General features: G+C 47.9%; 1 protein-coding gene across 6 annotated transcripts; it reads left to right on the top strand.

Annotated features, from left to right (window-relative positions):
* Positions 1-2,722: 2,722 nt before the first annotated feature.
* LOC105484199 (COP9 signalosome subunit 7A) lies at positions 2,723-10,544 on the top strand. 6 transcript variants are annotated; one of them, XM_011745617.2, is made up of 8 exons: positions 2,723-2,878; positions 3,341-3,545; positions 6,589-6,664; positions 6,887-6,975; positions 7,916-8,118; positions 9,074-9,179; positions 9,341-9,492; positions 9,671-10,544. In XM_011745617.2, exons 2-8 carry the CDS (start codon positions 3,384-3,386, stop codon positions 9,708-9,710), a joined length of 828 nt encoding a protein of 275 aa, XP_011743919.1. In that variant the 5' UTR covers positions 2,723-2,878; positions 3,341-3,383; the 3' UTR covers positions 9,711-10,544. The 6 variants fall into 6 exon arrangements, with proteins under 6 accessions (XP_011743919.1, XP_011743921.1, XP_011743920.1 ...); XM_011745619.2 differs by having other exon boundaries at positions 2,751-2,905; XM_011745618.2 differs by having other exon boundaries at positions 2,762-2,976.
* The last annotated feature ends 9,034 nt before the right edge of the window (positions 10,545-19,578 follow it).

Here is a 19,578-nt window from a genome sequence, read left to right as displayed (position 1 = left end):
CCTCTGCCTCCTGGATTCAAGAGATACTCCTGTTTCAGCCTTCCGAGTAGCTGGGACTACAGGCATGTGCCACCACACCCGGCTAATTTTTGTATTTTTAGTAGAGATGGGGTTTCACCATGTTGGCCAGACCGGTCTCGAACTCCTGATCTCAAGACCTCAAGTGATCCACCTGCCTCGACCTCCCAAAGTGCTGGGATTACAGGCATGAGCCACTGTGCCCGGCTCGCTTTCTTTTTTTTTTTGAGACGGAGTCTCGCTCTGTTGCTCAGGCCGGAGTGCAGAGACAGGGTCTTGGCTCACTGCAACCTCCATCCCCTTCTCCTCCCACAGGGTTCAAGCAATTCTCCTGCCTTAGCCTCCTGAGTAGCTGGGATTATAGGGGTCTGCCACCACACTCTACTAATTTTTTTTTTTTTTTTTAGTAGAGATGAGGTTTCACCATGTTGGCCAGTCTGGTCTCGAACTCCTGGCCTCAAGTGATCCGCCCATCTTGGCCTCCCAAAATGCTGGGATTACAGTCCTGAGCCACCACACCTGGCTCTCTTCTCTTTCTCAATACAGTGTTAGAATCAGACAAACTTGAATTAAATCTCAGTTCCATCACAGACCGGTAACCTTCAACAAACTATTTAACTTCTGTGTTCCTAAGAAGTTCCTAACTCTGTGTTCCTCACAGGTGAATTGAGACACACTAATATGCACCTCATAGGGTTGCAAAAATCGAATAAAAATTTGAACAATCGGCCAGGTGCGGTGGCTCGCGCCTGCAATCCCAGCACTTTGGGAGACGGAGGCAGGTGGATCATGAAATCAGGAGATCAGGACCATCCCGGCTAATATGGTGAAACCACATCTCTACTAAAAATACAAAAATTAGCTGGGCATGGTGGCACGTCCCTGTAATCCCAGCTACTCGGGAGGCTGAGGCAGGAGAATCGCTTGAACCCGAGAGGTGGAGCTTGCAGTGAGTCGAGATCGCACCACTGCACTCCAGCCTGGGCGATTGAGCGAGACTCTGTCTAAATAAATAAATAAATAAATAAATAAACAAATAAATAAAAAATTTGAACAATCGAGGCTGCAGTGAGCTGTGATCACATCACTGCATGCCACCCTGGGCAACAGAGTGAAACCATGCCTCTAAAAAAAAAAAAAGTAAAAAATGAACAAATAAAGCACTTGGTGCAAAATAGAACAAATATGGGTTGTTTTCTCATTCTTTCATCTTACATGTTTTTCCCTTCTCTCTTTAAAAATAAGCTTGGACCCCATCTCTACTAAAAATACAAAAATTAACCGGGGATGGTGGCGCACGCCTATAATTCCAGCTACTCGGGAGGCCAAAGCAGGAGAATCATTTGAGCCCAAGAGGCAGAGGTTCAGTGGGCCAAGACTGTGCCATTGTACTCCAGCCTGGGTGGCAAGAGCGAAAACCTGGCTCAAAAAAAAAATAAAAAAGAAAAGATAAGCTTGGGCAGGGAGGGGTGGATGCAAAAAAAAAAATAAGTTTGGACTCATTAATTCCTTGGTTCCTTCAAAGTTTTAATATTATGCCTTTGATTCCTTCTCACTTTTGTTTCACCTTTTCCATTCATTTCTTCTTCTCCTCTTCCTCCTTTCCCTTTCCTTTCTGTGTTTCTGCTTATTTTCTATTACAAACCAAAATATGTGGACCATAAACTGCATCTGCAGTTCCTTTAGCCCTAACAGACTACGAGTTCTATTTCTCTTTATCTTTCTCTTTTTCACTTTCTTGTCTTTCCATTACTTATAAGTTTCTTAATTTTCCTGAGTCTCAGTTTTTCCATCTGGAAAGTGGAGATAACAATTACTAGATTGTTGTATCAGATGAATTAAGTAATGCTCGTAGCTTAACACAAAGGCCAAGATGTCATTAACTTTACCCTCACTTGACCTTCTGCAAGCCTGCTGTGAAATATAAAACACTATATAAATGTTAGTTGTTTTTGTTTTTATTAAAGTATGTTGAAGTAGAAAGATGGTTTTGAGTTTGAAAAGCTCCAGATAAATCCTTGGATTTTTATGAGTCTCAATTTCCTTTTCTGTAAAATGAGAGTAACATAGGGGTTTTTCCGCCCCAAGAAACTAAGAGTCCATGTACTGAAAGCATCATTCTACAAGTATTAATACATATATAGTAATCATGGTAGAGGGTGTCCTGAAGTCACACTGGGAATATTTGTGAGGATTCAACGGAATAAAATTTTAAAAGATGTCTGACCAATAGTAAGCACTCAATACATGTTAGCAATTATTATCTTTTACTCTTCTCACTTCTTTTCTCCTGCTCTTCAAAAAAGTGAGTGGTTGAACGACCTAGGTGATCTCTGCTGCTAAACTTCTATTATTGATTATTGTTTACTTCCTCTCTGCCCCTTACTCCCCCATCCCGTTTTTTTCCCGCTTCTTCACTCATTCCATTACAGCTTTTCTCTTGCCTCAGGCACCCAGGGCAGTCCTGATCTCCAGCTCTCCAGCGGCTTAGAACAAACACAGAGTCGGCCGAGACCAGGGGATCCGCCAAAGACGTCTGTGTTTAGTGGCTAGCGCTCTTCCACTAATAAAGTTTTATTGAAATACAGTATTTAAAAAGGCGCCCGTCATTCTTCCCCCGGCGACCAATCGGAGAGTAGAATGCTTGCGTCCCTCACTGGAGCTTCAGCGGTTGGAACGCGGGGGCGGGGCATGTCCTGCCGAAATTTGCGTCCTTAGAGCGGAAGTACGGCCGGAAGCCCGCCATAGAGTTTAGTGGCCAGAGCGACTCTTCAGGGAGGTGGCAGGAAAGGCTTGGAACAGCTGCCGGAGGTGACGGAGCGGCGGCCCCGCCCGGTGCGCTGGAGGGCGAAGCTTCCAGGTAGCGGCCCGCAGAGCCTGACCCAGGGTACGACGAAGCAGTCGGCGGGAGCCCACGGTCGCTGGGCGGTGTCTTTAAGGGAGGGGGCGGAGCCACGTGTAAGCTTCATTGGGGTGAGGTCACGTGGTTGTGGGCGCGTGCGGGGCAGGAGTGGAGAACTGAGGGAGCGTCGTCGTTAGTGTGGATACCATGCGACACCCCTTTCTCCGTTGCATCCTGTCTTGGGGTTCAGTGGCGGTGCACATGATGGGGCTTGGGGTTAGGCTCAGGGGAGGGGGTGGGTGTGGCAGCCTTGTGAAGTGGCTGACTTTAGGATTTGTAGATCAGAATTCTAGACCGCTCCATGTCTGATTCCTCACCGCAGAACCGACTTAGTACCTATACAATCCAGTACTTCAGCCTTGTGCTTCCCATCCTACCAGCCATCGGGGATCTCTAGCTTCACATTCTCTTTCCTTGCAGCTCTGGACATCCTGAGCCCAGGTGCCCCCAGCTCAGTGCAGTCATGAGTGCGGAAGTGAAGGTGACAGGGCAGAACCAGGAGCAATTTCTGCTCCTAGCCAAGTCGGCCAAGGGGGCAGCGCTGGCCACACTCATCCATCAGGTGCTGGAGGCCCCTGGTGTCTACGTGTTTGGAGAACTGCTGGACATGCCCAATGTTAGAGAGGTGGGTTGCTGGCTTGAATAGTCCACAGAGAAGCATGGGCAAAGGTTTGAATTTGAGAATGGGTGGGCAGGGCTCAATTTGTGATCCCATACCATTCAGTTGAACAAGAAAACAGTGATGATTAAATGCCAACTTGCAAAAGTAACCAGTAAACAAGCAAACCAGCTTTCCTTTGGAGATAAAGGATCTGTAAAGTCCACTGTTTTTCATTTTAAGCAAAAGAGCATGTTATTCAGAATAGGAAATCTGATTTCCAGCCCGTCTCCACCAGCGTAATAGCTGTTAATTCTCATGTCACCTTGATCAGGTCACTTTTGTTTTAGGGCCTGAGCTCTCTTTTTTAAAAATGGAGACAATACTGCCCCCTCTGTTGTGGGAATAAAGTGAGATTATGGGAAAGTGTAAAGTCTGGTACAAGTGGGTAGTGAACATGTTAAATTAGCATGCCCTGTTCTTCCCTATGTGCAGCATATGCTAATCTGTTCAAGGTAGCTAAGGGAGAATGTGTCTTTTTCCCAAAGACACATGGCAAACACTAGGAACACAGCAGAGAGAACCATTCACACAAAAGTGGCAGAGTTAATTTACAGAGGAGGCAGCCTGAGTCCTGACATGCTGACAGCGATATGTGGGTAAACTGAGCTAAGTTATGTGGGGCCTGTGGTTTAACCTTTTGGATCACTCTGTGATATGGTGAAAACTGGCTGACTTTTCCCTGCTTTCATCTGCAGTGGAACTAAAGAGTATCCATCAAGGTGATGAAAAAGAAGCACTTGGCCTGGTGCAGTGGCTCACGCCTGTAATCCCAGCACTTTGGAAGGCCAAGGCAGGTGGATCACCTGAGGTCAGGAGGTGAAACCAATATGGCAGAACCCTGTCTCTATTAAAAATACAAACAGGGCTGGGCGCAGTGGCTCACGCCTGTAATCCCAGCACTTTGGGAGGCTGAGGCAGGCGGATCACAAGGTCAGGAGATTGAGACCATCCTGACGGTCTAACACGGTGAAACCCCATCTCTACTAAAAATACAAAAAATTAGCTGAGGCCGGGCGCAGTGGCTCAAGCCTGTAATCCCAGCACTTTGGGAGGCCAAGACGGGCGGATCACGAGTTCAGGAGATCGAGACCATCCTGGCTAACACGGTGACACCCCGTCTCTACTAAAAATACAAAAAACTAGCCGGGCGAGGTGGCGGGCGCCTGTAGTCCCAGCTACTCGGGAGGCTGAGGCAGGAGAATGGCGTAAAAAAACCCGGGAGGCGGAGCTTGCAGTGAGCTGAGATCCGGCCACTGCACTCCAGCCTGGGCCACAGAGCTAGACTACGTCTCAAAAAAAAAAAAAAAAAAAATTAGCTGAGCATGGTGGCGGGCGCCTGTAGTTGTAGCTACTCGGGAGGCTAAGGCAGGAGGATGGCATGAACCCGGGAGGCGGAGGTTGCAGTGAGTTGAGATGGCGCCACTGCACTCCAGAGCAAGACTCTGTCCCAAAAAAAACCCCACAAAAAACAGGGCCGGGCTTGGTGGCTCATGCCTGTTCCCAGCACTTTGGGAGGCTGAGATGGGTGGATCATGAGGTCAGGAGTTCAAGACCAGTCTGGCCAAGGTAGTGAAACCCTGTCTCTACTAAAAATACAAAAATTAGCTGGGCGTGGTGGCAGGCGCCTGTAATCCCAGCTACTTGGGAGGCCGAGGCAGGAGAATCACTTGAACCCGGGAGGCAGAGGTTGCAGTGAGCCGAGATTGCGCCACTGCACTCCAGCCTGGGCGACAGAGTGAGACTCTGTCTCAAAACAAACAAACAAACAAACAAAAAAAAGCTCATGTATCCCAGAAGTTAAAGTATAATTTAAAAAAAAAAAGGGTGGCAGAGGTTGCAGTGAGCCGAGATCGCACCACTGCACTCCAGCCTGGGTGACAGTGCGAGACACCGTCTCAGAAAAAGAAAAAGAAGCACTTATTGAGTGGCTGTTTACTGCCCTTTTTGTGGTCTGGGAATACAAGAAAAGTATCAGAAGAGATAAGATGAATGGATATAAATCTAAATTATTTATTTAGCGAGTATTTCTTCTGAGGCAATTACTGCATAGCTCTGTGGGATACCAGAGACTGGGTCTATAATCTTGTTGAAAGATATTCTTAGGTAGCAACCTTCTGCAAGGATTGATTAAGTGCCAGAATGAAGCTGAGCACAGTGGCTCATGCCTGTAACCCCAGCACTTTGGGAGGCTGAGGCAGGTGGTGGATCACCTGAGGTCAGGAGTTCGAGACCAGCCTGGCCAACATGGCGAAACCCTGTGTCTACTAAAAATACATATATTAGCCCAGTGTGGTGGTGCATGCCTGTAATCCCACCTGCTTGGGAGGGTGAGGCAGGAGAATCACTTGAACTCAGGAGGCGGAGGTTTCAGTGAACCAAGATCACACCACTACATTCCAACCTGGGTGACGGAGGGAGACTCCGTCGCGAAAAAAAAAAAAAAATGCCAGAATGAGTGATCCATGATAGGAGAGGAAATCTGGGTGGACTGGACTGGGTGATGCAAGACAGTGTCCTGGTCAGGTGGGTCTGAAGCAGAGACCACAAATTTAGATGTCTTTCTAGGCTGTGCAGCTGTCAGAGATGAGTGAGGCCGAGGCAGGAATCTGTTGAATTGCGGAGTACTGCACACTGCCCAGACATATTCCAATTTAGAAATATCAAACACTCTGAGGGCCAGACAACACAATTTGCGGTGTCTGGTGCGTGTGTCTGTTCGACTCTGAAAACTGAATGTCTTCAACTCTGAATTTAGGGTAGGAATTGGATGGCGTATGGAGCAAGAGGGCATTGTGGATTGGGAGAATAGTGTAAGCAAAGGCCTGAAGGTGGAAATGCGCCCTTCCTGTGGGAAGTGTGATCAGAGAGGCAGAGAACTGCTTTTGATGAGCCAGGAGAGTTAACATTGGCTGGGAAAGATGGAACAAAAAGTGGAGTTCCACACAGGGTAAGGCTGGGAGGGTGGAGAGGAAGACTTGGGTCACCTCCTTTGTCTTCATTCTTGCAGCTGGCTGAGAGTGACTTTGCCTCCACCTTCCGGCTGCTCACAGTGTTTGCTTATGGGACATACGCTGACTACTTAGGTAACCAGAGGGTGTGGTGCTCTGGAGTAATGGAGATGGGAGAAGGGCAATTTCTGGAGGGACTCAGAAGAAATTCCCAGGATATCCCACTTAGATCCCCTGGGCACGTAGGGTCAGTGTCAAGACCTGAATTGGCATTGAACATGGGAGGGGAGGGAAGGAGGCTAGGGCTTCCCAGAAAACTGATATCAGGATTCCTTACACTTTGTCATTTTTCCCTAGCTGAAGCCCGGAATCTTCCTCCACTAACAGAGGCTCAGAAGAATAAGCTTCGACACCTCTCAGTTGTCACCCTGGCTGCTAAAGTAAAGGTGAGTGGCAGTCCCCCAGTCCTACGGTCTTGAGCATCCTTTTGTATGTCCCTGGGAGTCCACACTAGGACAGCCTTTGTCTGGACCATGGCTGCTTCCTGCCCTCCCCTTGTCCAAGGTCTGTATATAAACTCCATTAGCAACCGTTTAGGCTGATAGTATTCTTAGTTTTCTGTGTTGTTTTTATTTTTTAATCAACCTAAGTTCTAAATAAACATCTTTTGTGTATTTGGTCAAAATAGCAACTAGGATGTTGTTCAGGTGTTGTTCAACAATACCTTCTTCCCTACTGCAGGAAACCAGACTCTCTCTTGATGAAGTGCTAGGCTTCTCTTTGTTAGGATGAGAAATATATATCCCAGAAGTATCTGTATATTCCCATTATTAATGGCTGTTTTTTGTCTAATATCACCACCCACCTCCCCAGCCTGCCCAGTCTGCAGCTCGCAATAGTTACTTGACTCTCAGTTGTCCTCGGGATTTAATTTAAACCAGGCTCTCTATTGAGAGACACCTCCAAAGGAATGCCTGTTGCAAGCAGGCAGAGTATAAATGATAAACAGTAACTCCAGACCTCTCCCACTTCCGCTTTCTCCCCTATGTCAAGCTGATCTTGACTGAGGACCGGGTGATACCCTGAACTGTGGCCAAAGGAGTGACACCCAGGCAGATGTCATTTTCTCCCTCTGTGGTGTGGCAGGGGTGAGGGTGTTAGGGGAGCATTTTGTATTTTATTTAAGATTGTGCTTCTAATGATGCTGTTTTTGAAGTGGGAATACTTTTGTTTATTTTGCTTTAGAACCAGCCTCTTAGAGGAAGTGATTTAGGAATGGGAGTGGAGGGCAGGTGGGCTGGGGCAGGGGGAAAAGGAGGGAAGATTTTTGGAAGCCCTTTTCTGTGCGGAACCTCACAAATCCTGACCTGATCTGCGCGGCCCCAGTGTATCCCATATGCAGTGTTGCTGGAGTCTCTTGCCCTGCGTAATGTGCGGCAGCTGGAAGACCTTGTGATTGAGGCTGTATATGCTGACGTGCTTCGTGGCTCCCTGGACCAGCGCAACCAGCGGCTCGAGGTTGACTACAGCATCGGGCGGGACATCCAGCGCCAGGACCTCAATGCCATTGCCCGAACCCTGCAGGAATGGTGAGAACCGTATCCTGGCACTGTCCCCTTCCTTGTCACCCTGAGAAGGAGAAAGGCGCTTCAGGGTGAGAGAGGGCAAGAGCTGGGCTGGTCTGTAGAGGTGGAACCCAGGAGGATGAAGGGAAATGAATTTATCCCTCCAAAGGCTTCTGGGGAATGCAGGAGTGGGGAGACCTTGGGAGGCGGCAGAAGTCAGCGTCCTTGATACAGCAATTGGGGGAGGGAAAGGGAGTGGTACAACTGAGGGGATCCTAACCAGTAAGGTTGGTCGCCTATCTTAGGCTGGATTCTGTCGATTGGTCTATAACTACCATTGTCCACAGGCCATGGACCTTTTCCTCTTTTTTATTTTCTTTGTGTCCCCATCTAACTTCAGGGTTTCTGTATTCATTAAGTCACCTCTTTTGCTCTTTAGCATCTCCTGCCCTATTTTGTTTTTAGTTCCTACTCCCATCTTGCACATTTCTCCAGGTACTTCTTTATCGCTCTCTGACCACACTGAGTGTCCATCCCACTGCTAGGAGTGTTATCACAGGTAGTTTCTAGGTGCCCTGGTGAGGGTTCCCAACTCAGACTCAAAATGCCTGAAGCTGTGTTCTGGCTCTGTTGCTCAGGTTGGAGTGCATTGGCACCAGCTTGACTCACTGCAGCCTCCAACCTCCAGGGCTCAAGCCACCCTCCACCTCAGTCCCTCAAGTAGCATGGGACTACAGGCTCGTGCCACCACATCCGGCTAATTTTTGTATTTTTTGTAGAGACGGGTTTTTACCGTATCACTCAGGCCGGTCTTGAACTCCTGAGCTTAAGCAGTCTGCCTATCTTGGCCTCCCAAAATGCTGGGATTATGGCGGTGAGCCACTGCGCCCTGCCTCTAGGGTTCTTTTTGAGTCCGTTTTCTGCGAGTCTGTGATCGCAGTCCTTGTCTGCTGACACTTCTCTGCCCTGACTCCCGCAGGTGTGTGGGCTGTGAGGTTGTGCTGTCAGGCATTGAGGAGCAGGTGAGCCGTGCCAACCAGCACAAGGAGCAGCAACTGGGCCTAAAGCAGCAGATTGAGAGTGAGGTGAGCAGTCAGGGGAGTGGGCAGACCCAAGCTCCCCCAGCCTGGGCCACTTGTCCTTTGCAGAGAGGATTTGGACAGTGGCTGTAGCAGACAACCAGATGAGCAGGGGCTGGAAGGTTCTGGAACCTTCCTTGCTATCCCCATTCCTTTCATCCTGGTAGGTTGCCAACCTTAAAAAAACCATTAAAGTTACAACGGCAGCAGCAGCCGCGGCCACATCTCAGGACCCTGAGCAACACCTGACTGAGCTGAGGGAACCAGCTCCTGGCACCAACCAGCGTCAGCCCAGCAAGAAAGCCTCAAAGGGCAAGGGGTGAGCCAGGGTAGCAGGAACTGCTCACTTCCAGGGTGCCCTGCTTTTACCCCAGGGACCTCTCTGTCCTCATTTCCTTCAGTTACTTGCATGGGAGTAGGGAGTGGGGGGAACCTCCAGAGGTTAGGGGATTCCCTGCATTCTCTTTCTCTCTCTTTCTCTCTCTTCTCCTTGCCAGGCTCCGAGGGAGTGCCAAGATTTGGTCCAAGTCGAATTGAAAGGACTGTCGTTTCCTCCCTGGGGATGTGGGGTCCCAGCTGCCTGCCTGCCTCTTAGGAGTCCTCAGAGAGCCTTCCTGTGCCCCTGGCCAGCTGATAATCCTAGGTTCATGACCCTTCACTTCCCCTAACCCCAAACATAGATCACACCTTCTCTAGGGAGGAGGCAAATGCAGGTTATGTTTTTGTTGGTACTTTTTGTTTTTTGTGACTTCGTGTGTTCCATTACTCCCCGCTGCCATCCTGTCTCCCCTGTTTCCTTAAGAGCTCAGCATCTGTCCCTGTTCATTAAATGTCACTGAGTAGGTGGGTAGCCCTGATAGGGGTTGCTGTGTTTCAAGCATAACCCACAGGCGTCTTTTCTACCACCTCATCCCTGCATGCCTGATCCCCAATTCCTATACCTTACCCTCCACCTATTGAGCAGCCTCTGAAGAGCCGTAGGGCCCCCACCTTTACTCACACCCTGAGAATTCTGGGAGCCAGTCTGCCATTCCAGGAGTCACTGGACATGTTCATCCTAGAATCCTGTCACACTACAGTCGTTTCTTTTCCTCTCTCTGGCCCTTGGGTCCTGGGATTGCTGCTGCTTCAACCCCAGAGCCTAAGAATGGCAGCCGTTTCTTAACATGTTGAGAGATGGGTCTTTCTTGGTCCTGGCCATTTTGGGAAGCTTGATGGCAATCCTGGAAGGGTTTAATCTCCTTTTGTGAGTTTGGTGGGGAAGGGAAGGGTATATAGATTGTATTTAAAAAAAGGTATATATGCATATATCTATATATAACATGACACAGGAATAAATCTATGAGAAATCTATCTACAAATTACCCTGAACCAGGTATCTTCTGTGTTTGATATTTGTGGATGGGAAGAAGACTCATTCCCAGTTCACTCTAAAAGAAACAGTACTGGAAAATGAAGAGACCCAGATACTATTTGCTGAGTCTCTGGCTGAGGCCTAGATCTCAAGCTGTATGCCTTTGGACAGGTTGCTCAGCATCCATTCAGAAGTAATGGATATGGCTGGGCGCAGTGGCTCACACCTGTAATCCCAATATGTTGGGAGGCCAAGGTGGGCATGTCACTTGACGTCAGGAGTGTGAGACCAGCCTGGCCAACATGGTGAAACCCCTTCTCCTAAAAATACAAAAAAATTAGCTGGGTGTGGTGGTGCATGCCCATAATCCCCTAAGGAGGCTGAGGCAGGAGAATCGCTTGAACCTGGGAGGTGAAGGTTGCGGTTGCAGTGAGCCAAGATCATGCATGCCAGCCTGAATGACAGAATGAGACTCTATCTCAAAAAAAAAAAAAAAAAAGAAAAAAAAGGGATGGGTGTGGTGGCTCATGCCTGTAATCCTGGCACTTTGGGAGGCCAAGGCAGGTGGATCATGAGGTCAGGAGATTGAGACCATCCTGGCTAACATGGTGAAACCCTGTCTCTACTAAAAATACAAAAAAATTAGCCAGGTGCGGTGGTGAGCATTTGTAGTCCCAAGTACTGGGGAGGCTGAGGCAGGAGAATGGCGTGAACCCAGGAGGCGGAGCTTGCAGTGAGCCAAGATGGCACCACTGCACTCCAGCCTGGGTGACAGAGTGAGACTCCGTCTCAAAAGGAAAAAAAAAAAAGGCTCTGGACATGCAAATGGTGGCCACTGTTTCTGCTCTTAAGGAACTTAAGTTCAGTCTGTGTCCTCCCACCTCATAGAATTATAAGGGAAAGAGTTGATAATGAACTTGAATTTTCACATTGGAACCACACAGAACTGTCAGATCTGTGGCAAGAAGAAGCCATTGGACTCCTGCCCTCTGTCCACTAGAGCTCTCTAGGAAGTGTGCTAGAAGGATCGGAATCCTTGGCCTAGCTAGAGTGCTGCCATGGACTCCTTAGATTTGGAGAACTGTGGTGTGAGGGACAGCTGAGCCTTCGTTTGCATGTGAAGTGGTTGCCTTCTGAGGGTCCTGGGGTTGACAACTGCTCCCCAGAGCTTGTGATGTTCTTTAGGTGGAGATTTAGGACAGACCACCCTTCATTGGTCCTAAAGCTATCAGTCATGGAATTAGAAAGTGGGAGTGGGGGCTGGGCACGGTGGCTCATGCCTGTAATCCCAGCACTTTGGGAGGCCGAGGCGGGCAGATCACGAGGTGAAGAGATCAAGACCTTCCTGGCCAACATGATGAAACCCATCTGTACTAAAAATACAAAAATTAGCCGGGCATGGTGGCGCTTACCTGTAATCCCAGCTACTCGGAAGGCTGAGGCAGGAGAATTGCTTGAACCCAGGAGGCAGAGGTTGCAGTGAGCCAAGATGGTGCCACTGCACTGCAGCCTGCTGACAGAGCAAGACTCCGTCTCAAAAAAAAAAAGTGGGAGTGAGATTCTGCGTTTCTTGTGTGTGTGTGTGTGTTTTCAAGACAGAGTTTCACTCTTGTTGCCCAGGCTGGAGTGCAATGGCACGATCTTGGCTCACTGCAACCTCCATCTCCTGGGTTCAAGTGATTCTCCTGCCTCAGCCTCCCAAGTGGCTGGGATTACAGGCATGCCCCACCACACTTGGCTAATTTTTGTATTTTTAGTAGAGACGGGGTTTCTCCATGTTGGTCAGGCTGGTTTCAAACTCCCGACCTTAGGTGATCCGCCTGCTTCGGCCTCCTAAAGTGCTGGGATTACAGGCGTGAGCCACCACGCCCAGCCAGATGCTAGGTTTTTTTATTACAAACTGGCTAGGTAAGCTTGTCTTGAGCGGGGCAGTGACTTAATGAGACCAGTCTAAGGTGCCCCATTTCAGGAGTTGAAACTCTTGGCTTCTCAGCTTTTCCCTAGACAAGCAAGAGTTGATTCTCAGTCTCTGCCTCTGAAATAACCCCTTCTTCCCACACCCTCTAGTGTGTAAAATTTGCTAACCCTTGGTGCTTTGAGCCTGTCCTGCCACCCCTGCCCATGCTCTAATTTTCCTTTGGAACTTAGTGTCGCCTTTACCTGTAAGCTCGTCCCAGCTAATGGTGCCATAACTTCCCAGGCCTCCCTTACTCTATCCTTTAAGAATGGCTCTCAAGTCCAATGTGGGCTAGGCTGGGACTGCCTGACTTCACCCAAAGAGGGAGGGGAAAGCATTCACATCCCAAGGTTATGGGACAAAGACAAATGCCATTTGCCTTTGATTTACAGAAAGAAGTGTCTTGGCTGTGAAGGCCTGGGGAAAGGACAGTAAATTATTTGATAGGTGGTGAGGATCAGTTTTTGACCCAGAAATGTGGTTTAAGATTTAGGGATTCCATGTGTAACCAGGCCCAGGGCACCAGGAGAATCTTCCTAACCAAGAATCTTGTCTTCCACTTGCACGCTCACACATATGCTGATCCTTACTGGCTAGCAATCTTGGATGATTTTAGGGCTGGTCACAACAGTTAGTTATCTATTACTATGTAATAAATTACCCTAAAACCATGCCTTAAAACAACATGTAAATATGATCTCAGTTTCTATGGGTAAGGAATCTGGGCACGGCTGACTTAGCTTTCTACTTAGGTTTCTCACAAGACTGGAGTCAAGGTGTTAGCTAGGGCCATAGTCCTCTCAGGGTTCAAGTGGGAAGGATTTGCTTCCCGGCTCACTCAGTGGTTGTCAGCAGAATTCATTACTTCACAGCTGGTTGGACTGAGGACCTCATTTCCTGACTGACTGTTGGCCAGAGGCCACCCAGGTAGCCTCCATCACAGCAAGAGCCAGAAAGACAACACCAGCAAGATGAAGTCACAGTCTTTTGTTACTTAATCATGGAAGTGACATCACGTCACTTTTACCAGTTACCGGGTCCAGTCTATATTCAAGGGGTGAAGACTACACAGGGTGTGAAGTCAGAAGGCAGGAATCATTGGAAACCATGTTAGAAGCTCCCTACCACAGACAGTTTTTCTGGGCCACCAGCATCAAAATCATCAGGGGAGCTTCTGAAAAGGAGCATTCCTGGACCCCACTCCCACCCTTTGCTATTGAATTAGCATCTCCAGGGTGTGAACTGGAAATGTGCCATCGTCACCCTCATTGTCTCAGCTCTGCAAGGGCTCTGAAAAGGCTGCTGCAGGGCCTTGGAAGACATGTAAGGGGGCCCAGGGTCACCGTCTGAGAGGGAAGGGCAAAAGTGAAACTTCTGAGTACAGGGCAAGAGAGAAGAGAAACTTGTCCTTTCCTTCGAGGTTCTTAAGTACATGGTTATATATTACAAGTGTGATAAGTACCTTAAGAAGTATTGGGTGTGGCCGGGCGTGGTGGCTCACGCCTGTAATCCCAGCACTTTGGGAGGCCGAGACAGGCGGATCACAAGGTCGGGAGATCGAGACCATCCTGGCTAACACGGTGAAACCCCGTCTCTACTAAAAAAATACAAAAATTAGCCAGGCGCGGTGGTGGGCGCCTGTAGTCCCAGCTATACGGGAGGCTGAGGCAGGAGAATGGCTTGAACCTGGGAGGCGGAGCTTGCAGTGAGTGGAGATCCCACCACTGCACTCCAGCCTGGGCGACAGAGCGAGACTCCATCTCAAAAAAAAAAAAAAGTATTGGGTGACACGAAAGCATTTAACTCAGATCTAGATCTTGCTTGGGGTCAGAAAAGCCTCCAAGGACATGACCTTTAAACTGAAACTAGAAGCCCAAGTAGCAATTAGCCTGATAAAAGAGAGGGTGAGCATCTTGGCTGGGAAGAATAGTGGGATAAAGGCCTGCAGGCAGAAAGCTTCATTCTGTGACCCACTGCCTGTCCTTCAATAGGAAATGCATAATTTGGGGGATGGGGCAAGATAGACAATGCTATACTTAATGTTCATTTATCAGTCAATTGGCAAATATATCTTGTTTTTTGTTTTATTTTGCTTTTGAGACCATGTCTTGCTCTGTCACTGGAGCTGGAGTACAGTGGCAGGATCATATGGGAATGGGGAGGGAAGCCCCAGGGGCCCAGAAAATGTCAGAGAGACCACAGGAGGAAAATCAAGAGAACAGTCCCATAAAAGTTTATGAACTCCTGGGCTAAACTGAGCTGTGCAAGCATAGATCTGCCCCTAAACAGCCTAGCTAAGGCTTTGTGAACTGAGTTACAGAATGGATCACTGTCCAGGTCTGACTGGCCACTGGGTGGCATCTGAGCCGGACTGATCCAAATAGCACTGCGAACACTTTTTTTTTTTTTTTTGAGACGGAGTCTCGCTCTGTGGCCCAGGCTGGAGTGCAGTGGCCAGATCTCAGCTCACTGCAAGCTCCGCCTCCCGGGTTCACGCCATTCTCCTGCCTCAGCCTCCCGAGTAGCTGGGACTACAGGCGCCCGCCACCTCGCCCGGCTAGTTTTTTGTATTTTTTAGTAGAGACGGGGTTTCACCGTGTCAGCCAGGATGGTCTCGATCTCCTGACCTCATGATCCGCCCGTCTCGGCCTCCCAAAGTGCTGGGATTACAGGCTTGAGCCACCGCACCCGGCCAATGCGAACACTTTTAAAATAAAACTGACATTGAAACCACAATGCTAAAAAGGCAGGTCAAAACTTGCTGTCTGAACCTGATTACCTGCTAAAACAAATTAGCATTCAACATGTTCAACATACTCCTTAAGATTTTAACAAGACCCAGAGCCTCAAAACATAGTATTCAAAATATCCAGAGTATAATCTAAGATGACTCAGCATACAAATAACTCTCCAGGGAAAAGACAGCCAACCCCAAGGAGGTGGAAGTGTTGGAATTTAAAGCAAATGCTGCAAGCAGTCTAACCATGCAGGAAGAAGAAAGGGAGAATGCTTTTGAAGCAAATGTAAAGAAAGTTTTTTTTTTGTTTTTTTTTTTTTTGAGACAGAGTCTCGCTCTGTCACCCAGGCTGGAGTGGAGTGCCGTGGTGTGATCTCGGCTCACTGCAAGCTCCCGGGTCCACACCATTCTCCTGCCTCAGCCGCCTGAGTAGCTGGGACTACAGGCTCCTGACCTCATGATCCGCCCGCCTCAGCCTCCCAAAGTGCTGGCATGTGAGCCACCTCGCCTGGCCTAAAGAAAGTCTTAGCAAAGAAATGGAAGATATAAAGAACCAAACCGAAAATAGCAATAACTAGGCCGGATGTGGTGGCTCACGCCTGTAATCCCAGCACTTTGGGAGGCCGAGCTGGACAAATCACCTGAGGTCAGGAGTTCAAGACTATCCTGGCCAACATGGTGAAACCCCACCTTTACTAAAAATACAAAAATTAGGCCGGGGGCGGTGGCTCAAGCCTGTAATCCCAGCACTTTGGGAGGCCGAGACGGGTGGATCACGAGGTCGGGAGATCGAGACCATCCTGGCTAACATGGTGAAACCCCGTCTCTACTAAAAATACAAAAAACTAGCCGGGCGAGGTGGCGGGCGCCTGTAGTCCCAGCTACTGGGGAGGCTGAGGCAGGAGAATGGCGGGAACCCGGGAGGCGGAGCTTGCAGTGAGCTGAGATCCGGCCACTGCACTCCAGCCTGGGCGACAGAGCGAGACTCCGTCTCAAAAAAAAAAAAAAAAAAAATACAAAAATTAGCCAGGCATTGTGGCAGGCGCCTGTAATCTCACCTACTTGGGAGGCTGAGGCAGGAGAATCGCTTGAACCTGGGAGGTGGAGGTTACAGTGAGCTGAGATTGTGCCATTGCACTCCAGCTTGGGTGACAACAGCAAGACTCTGTCTCAAAAAAAAACAAAAACCTAAACTTCCCAAACCTAGGAAAAGACAAACACAGATTCAAAAAGTTTGGTGAATAGCAAACAAGATATACTCAAATCCATAGCCGGTGTGGTGGCACATGCCTGTAGTCCCAGCTACTTGGAAGGCTGAGGCAGGAGAATCACTTGCACTCCAGCCTGAGTGATAGGCAAGACTCCGTCTCAAAAAAAAAAAAAAAAAAAATCTATGTCCAGACACATCAGAATAAAATTACTAAAGGTTAAAGACAAAGAAAAAAGTCCTACAAGCATTTGGAAAAACAGTGCTTTTCACGCAGGATAAAAATGACTGAAATGACTGCACATTTCTCATCAGAAACTATGAAAGTCAGGTGGAACTAGAATGATACTTTTAAGGGGCCGAAGGGAAATAACTCTTAAATTCTATATCCAGTGAAAATATTACTCAGGAATGAATGTGAAATAAAGATATTCTCAAGTGAAGGAAAATAAGAATTTGTCACTGGCAAACCCGCTGTAAAATAAATCCTAAAGGAGGTTCTTCAGGCAGAAGAGAAATGACACCAGAGGAAACACGGAATATTAAGGATGAAGAGCAACAGCAATGGTAAATATAATAGATTATTTTTCTCCTCTTAAGTTCTTTAAAATGTTTATGACAGTTGAAAGAAAATTATAAATTTTCTTGATGTTTGTCTCCTCAAGAGGGAATTCTCTAAATATAATTTTAAAACAATCATAAATTCACCTAGAGCCATGCGCGGTGGCTCACGCCTGTAATCCCAGCACTTTGGGAGGCTAAGGCGGGCGCAACACCCGAAGTCAGGAGTTGTAGACCAGCCTGGCCAACATGGTGAGACCCCGTCGCTACTAAAAACACAAAAATTAACCGGGCATGGTGGTGCATGCCTGTAATCCCAGCTGCTTGGGAGGCTGAGGCAAGAGAATTGCTTGAACCTGGGAGACGGAGGTTGCAGTGAGCCAAAATCGCGCCACTGCACTCCAGCCTGGGCAAGAAGAGCGAAATTCTGTCTCAAAAAATAAATAAATAAATTCACCTAGAAGGCTGGGTGTGGTGGCTCACGGCTATAATCTCAGCACTTTGGGAGGCTGAGATGGGCAGATCGCTTCAGCCTAGGAGTTCTAGACTAGCCTAGGCAACATGGCGAAACTTCACCTCTACAAAAAATACAAAAAAAATTAGTGGGGCACGGTGGCATGTGCCTGTAGTCCCAGCTACTTGGGAGGCTAAGGCAGGAGAATTGCTTGAGCCTGAGAGGTGGAGGTTGCAGTGAGCCAAGACTGTGCCATTGCACTCTAGTCTGGGTGACAGGAGTGAAACCCTGCCTCAAAAATTAAAAATCAACAGATAAATTCACCTAGAACTAAGCATTTTTAGCATTTAGTATGCGGAGTTTCAGTATTGGTAGTATGTGGTATTTGTCATTTATAGTAATACATATGACAACTACGAGATGAGACAGTAAAGGGACCTATGTTGTGGTGAAATTTCTACATTTAACTTGAAGTGATAGAAAAAACTCTTGATTGTGAAAAGTATGTATTTTGTAATCCCCATAATAAGGGTTAGTAAACCATATTCCACAGGCCAAATCCAGCCCACTGCCTGTTTTTGTAAATACAGTCTTTTTGGACTGTAGTTACACCTCGTTCATTACATATTATGTATGGTTGCTTTTGCGCTACAGCATCAGATTTGGGTGTTGCAACACACATTGTATGGCTGACAAAGCTCATCATATTTCTTACATCCGGCCCTTTACAGAAAAAGTTTGCCGGCGGAGCGCGGTGGCTCACGTCTGTAATCCCAGCACTCTGGGAGGCCGAGGTGGGGGGATCACCAGGTCAGGAAGTCAAGAACAGCCTGGTCAAAATGGTGAAACTCCACCTCTACTAAAACTACAAAAATTAGCCAGGCGCGGTGGCAGGCGCCTGTAATCCCAGCTATTCAGGAGGCTGAGGCAGGGAATTGCTTGAACCCAGGCAGCAGAGGTTGCAGTGAGCGGAGATGGCGCCACTGCACTCCAGCCTGGGCAGCAGAGACTCCCTCTCAAAAAAAAAAAAGAAAAAAAGAAAAACTTTGCCAATACCTGTCCTAGAGCAACCACTAAAGAAAAGAAAGCCGGGTGCGGTGGCTCACGCCTGTAATCCCAGCACTTTGGGAGGCCAAGGTGGGCGGATCACGAGGTCAGCGTATGGAGACCATCCTGGCTAACACGGTGAAACCCCGTCTCTACTGAAAATACAAAAAATTAGCCGGGTGTGGTGGCGGGTGCCTGTAGTCCCAGCTACTCGGGAGGCTGAGGCAGGAGAATGGCAGGAACCCGGGAGGCGGAGCTTGCAGTGAGCCGAGATCGCGCCACTGCACTCCAGCCTGGGTGACAGAGCGAGACTCCGTCTCAAAGAAAAAAAGAAAAGAAAATGATACAGATATTTACTGGGGGGGGAAAAACTATACATAAATTAAAATGGAATACTAAATAACATTCAGGTAAACCAATACAAGGATGGAAAATGGAGACAGATAAATTACAAACAGAACAAACAGAAAATAATAAATAATAGAAATAAATGCAAACATACTAATTATATTAATTTTTTTTTTTTTGAGATGGAGTCTCTTTAGAAGAGATAGGGTTTCATTTTTAGTAGAGACAGGGTTTCACTATTGGCTAGGACAGTCTTGAACTCCTGACCTCAGGTGATCCTCCTGCCTTGGCCTCCCGAAGTGCTGGGATTACAGGCGTGAGTCACCACACCCCGTCAATTATATTAAATTTAAATAGCCTAAATACAATTAAAAGATGGGTAGGCTGGTGGCATACATCTGTAGTTTCAGCTACTTGGGAGGCTAAGATGGGAGGATTGCTTGAGCCTGAGAAGTTGAAGCTGCAGTGAACTGTAATTGTGCCACAGCACTCCAGCCTGGGTGACAGAGACTGACCCTGTCTCAAAAAAAAAAAAAAAAAAGAAAGAAAAAAAACTCCTTAATTCTAGCACTTTGGGAGGCTGAGACATGAGGATCACTTGAGCCCAGGATTTTGACACCAGCCTGTGCAACACAGTGAATAGAGACCCCATCTCTAAATAAACATCAAAATAATTTTTTTCTTTTTTTTTTTTTCTTGAGATGGAGTCTTGCTCTGTCTGGAGTGCAGTGGCGCGATCT

Source organism: Macaca nemestrina, chromosome 10 (assembly GCF_043159975.1).
Source record: "Macaca nemestrina isolate mMacNem1 chromosome 10, mMacNem.hap1, whole genome shotgun sequence".
NCBI lineage: Eukaryota > Metazoa > Chordata > Mammalia > Primates > Cercopithecidae > Macaca > Macaca nemestrina.
Note: the sequence above shows the minus strand (reverse complement) of the source record. Positions and strands in the feature narration are given on the sequence as shown.

Bases quoted from the DNA above. Each gene is read 5' to 3' on its own strand.
- LOC105484199 (XM_011745617.2), top strand. From the start codon at position 3,384: ATGAGTGCGGAAGTGAAGGTGACAGGGCAGAACCAGGAGCAATTTCTG. The intron at 6,976-7,915 runs GTGAGTGGCAGT...GCGCGGCCCCAG, and splicing joins CCCTGGCTGCTAAAGTAAAG to TGTATCCCATATGCAGTGTT. The intron at 9,180-9,340 runs GTGAGCAGTCAG...TCATCCTGGTAG, and splicing joins AGCAGCAGATTGAGAGTGAG to GTTGCCAACCTTAAAAAAAC.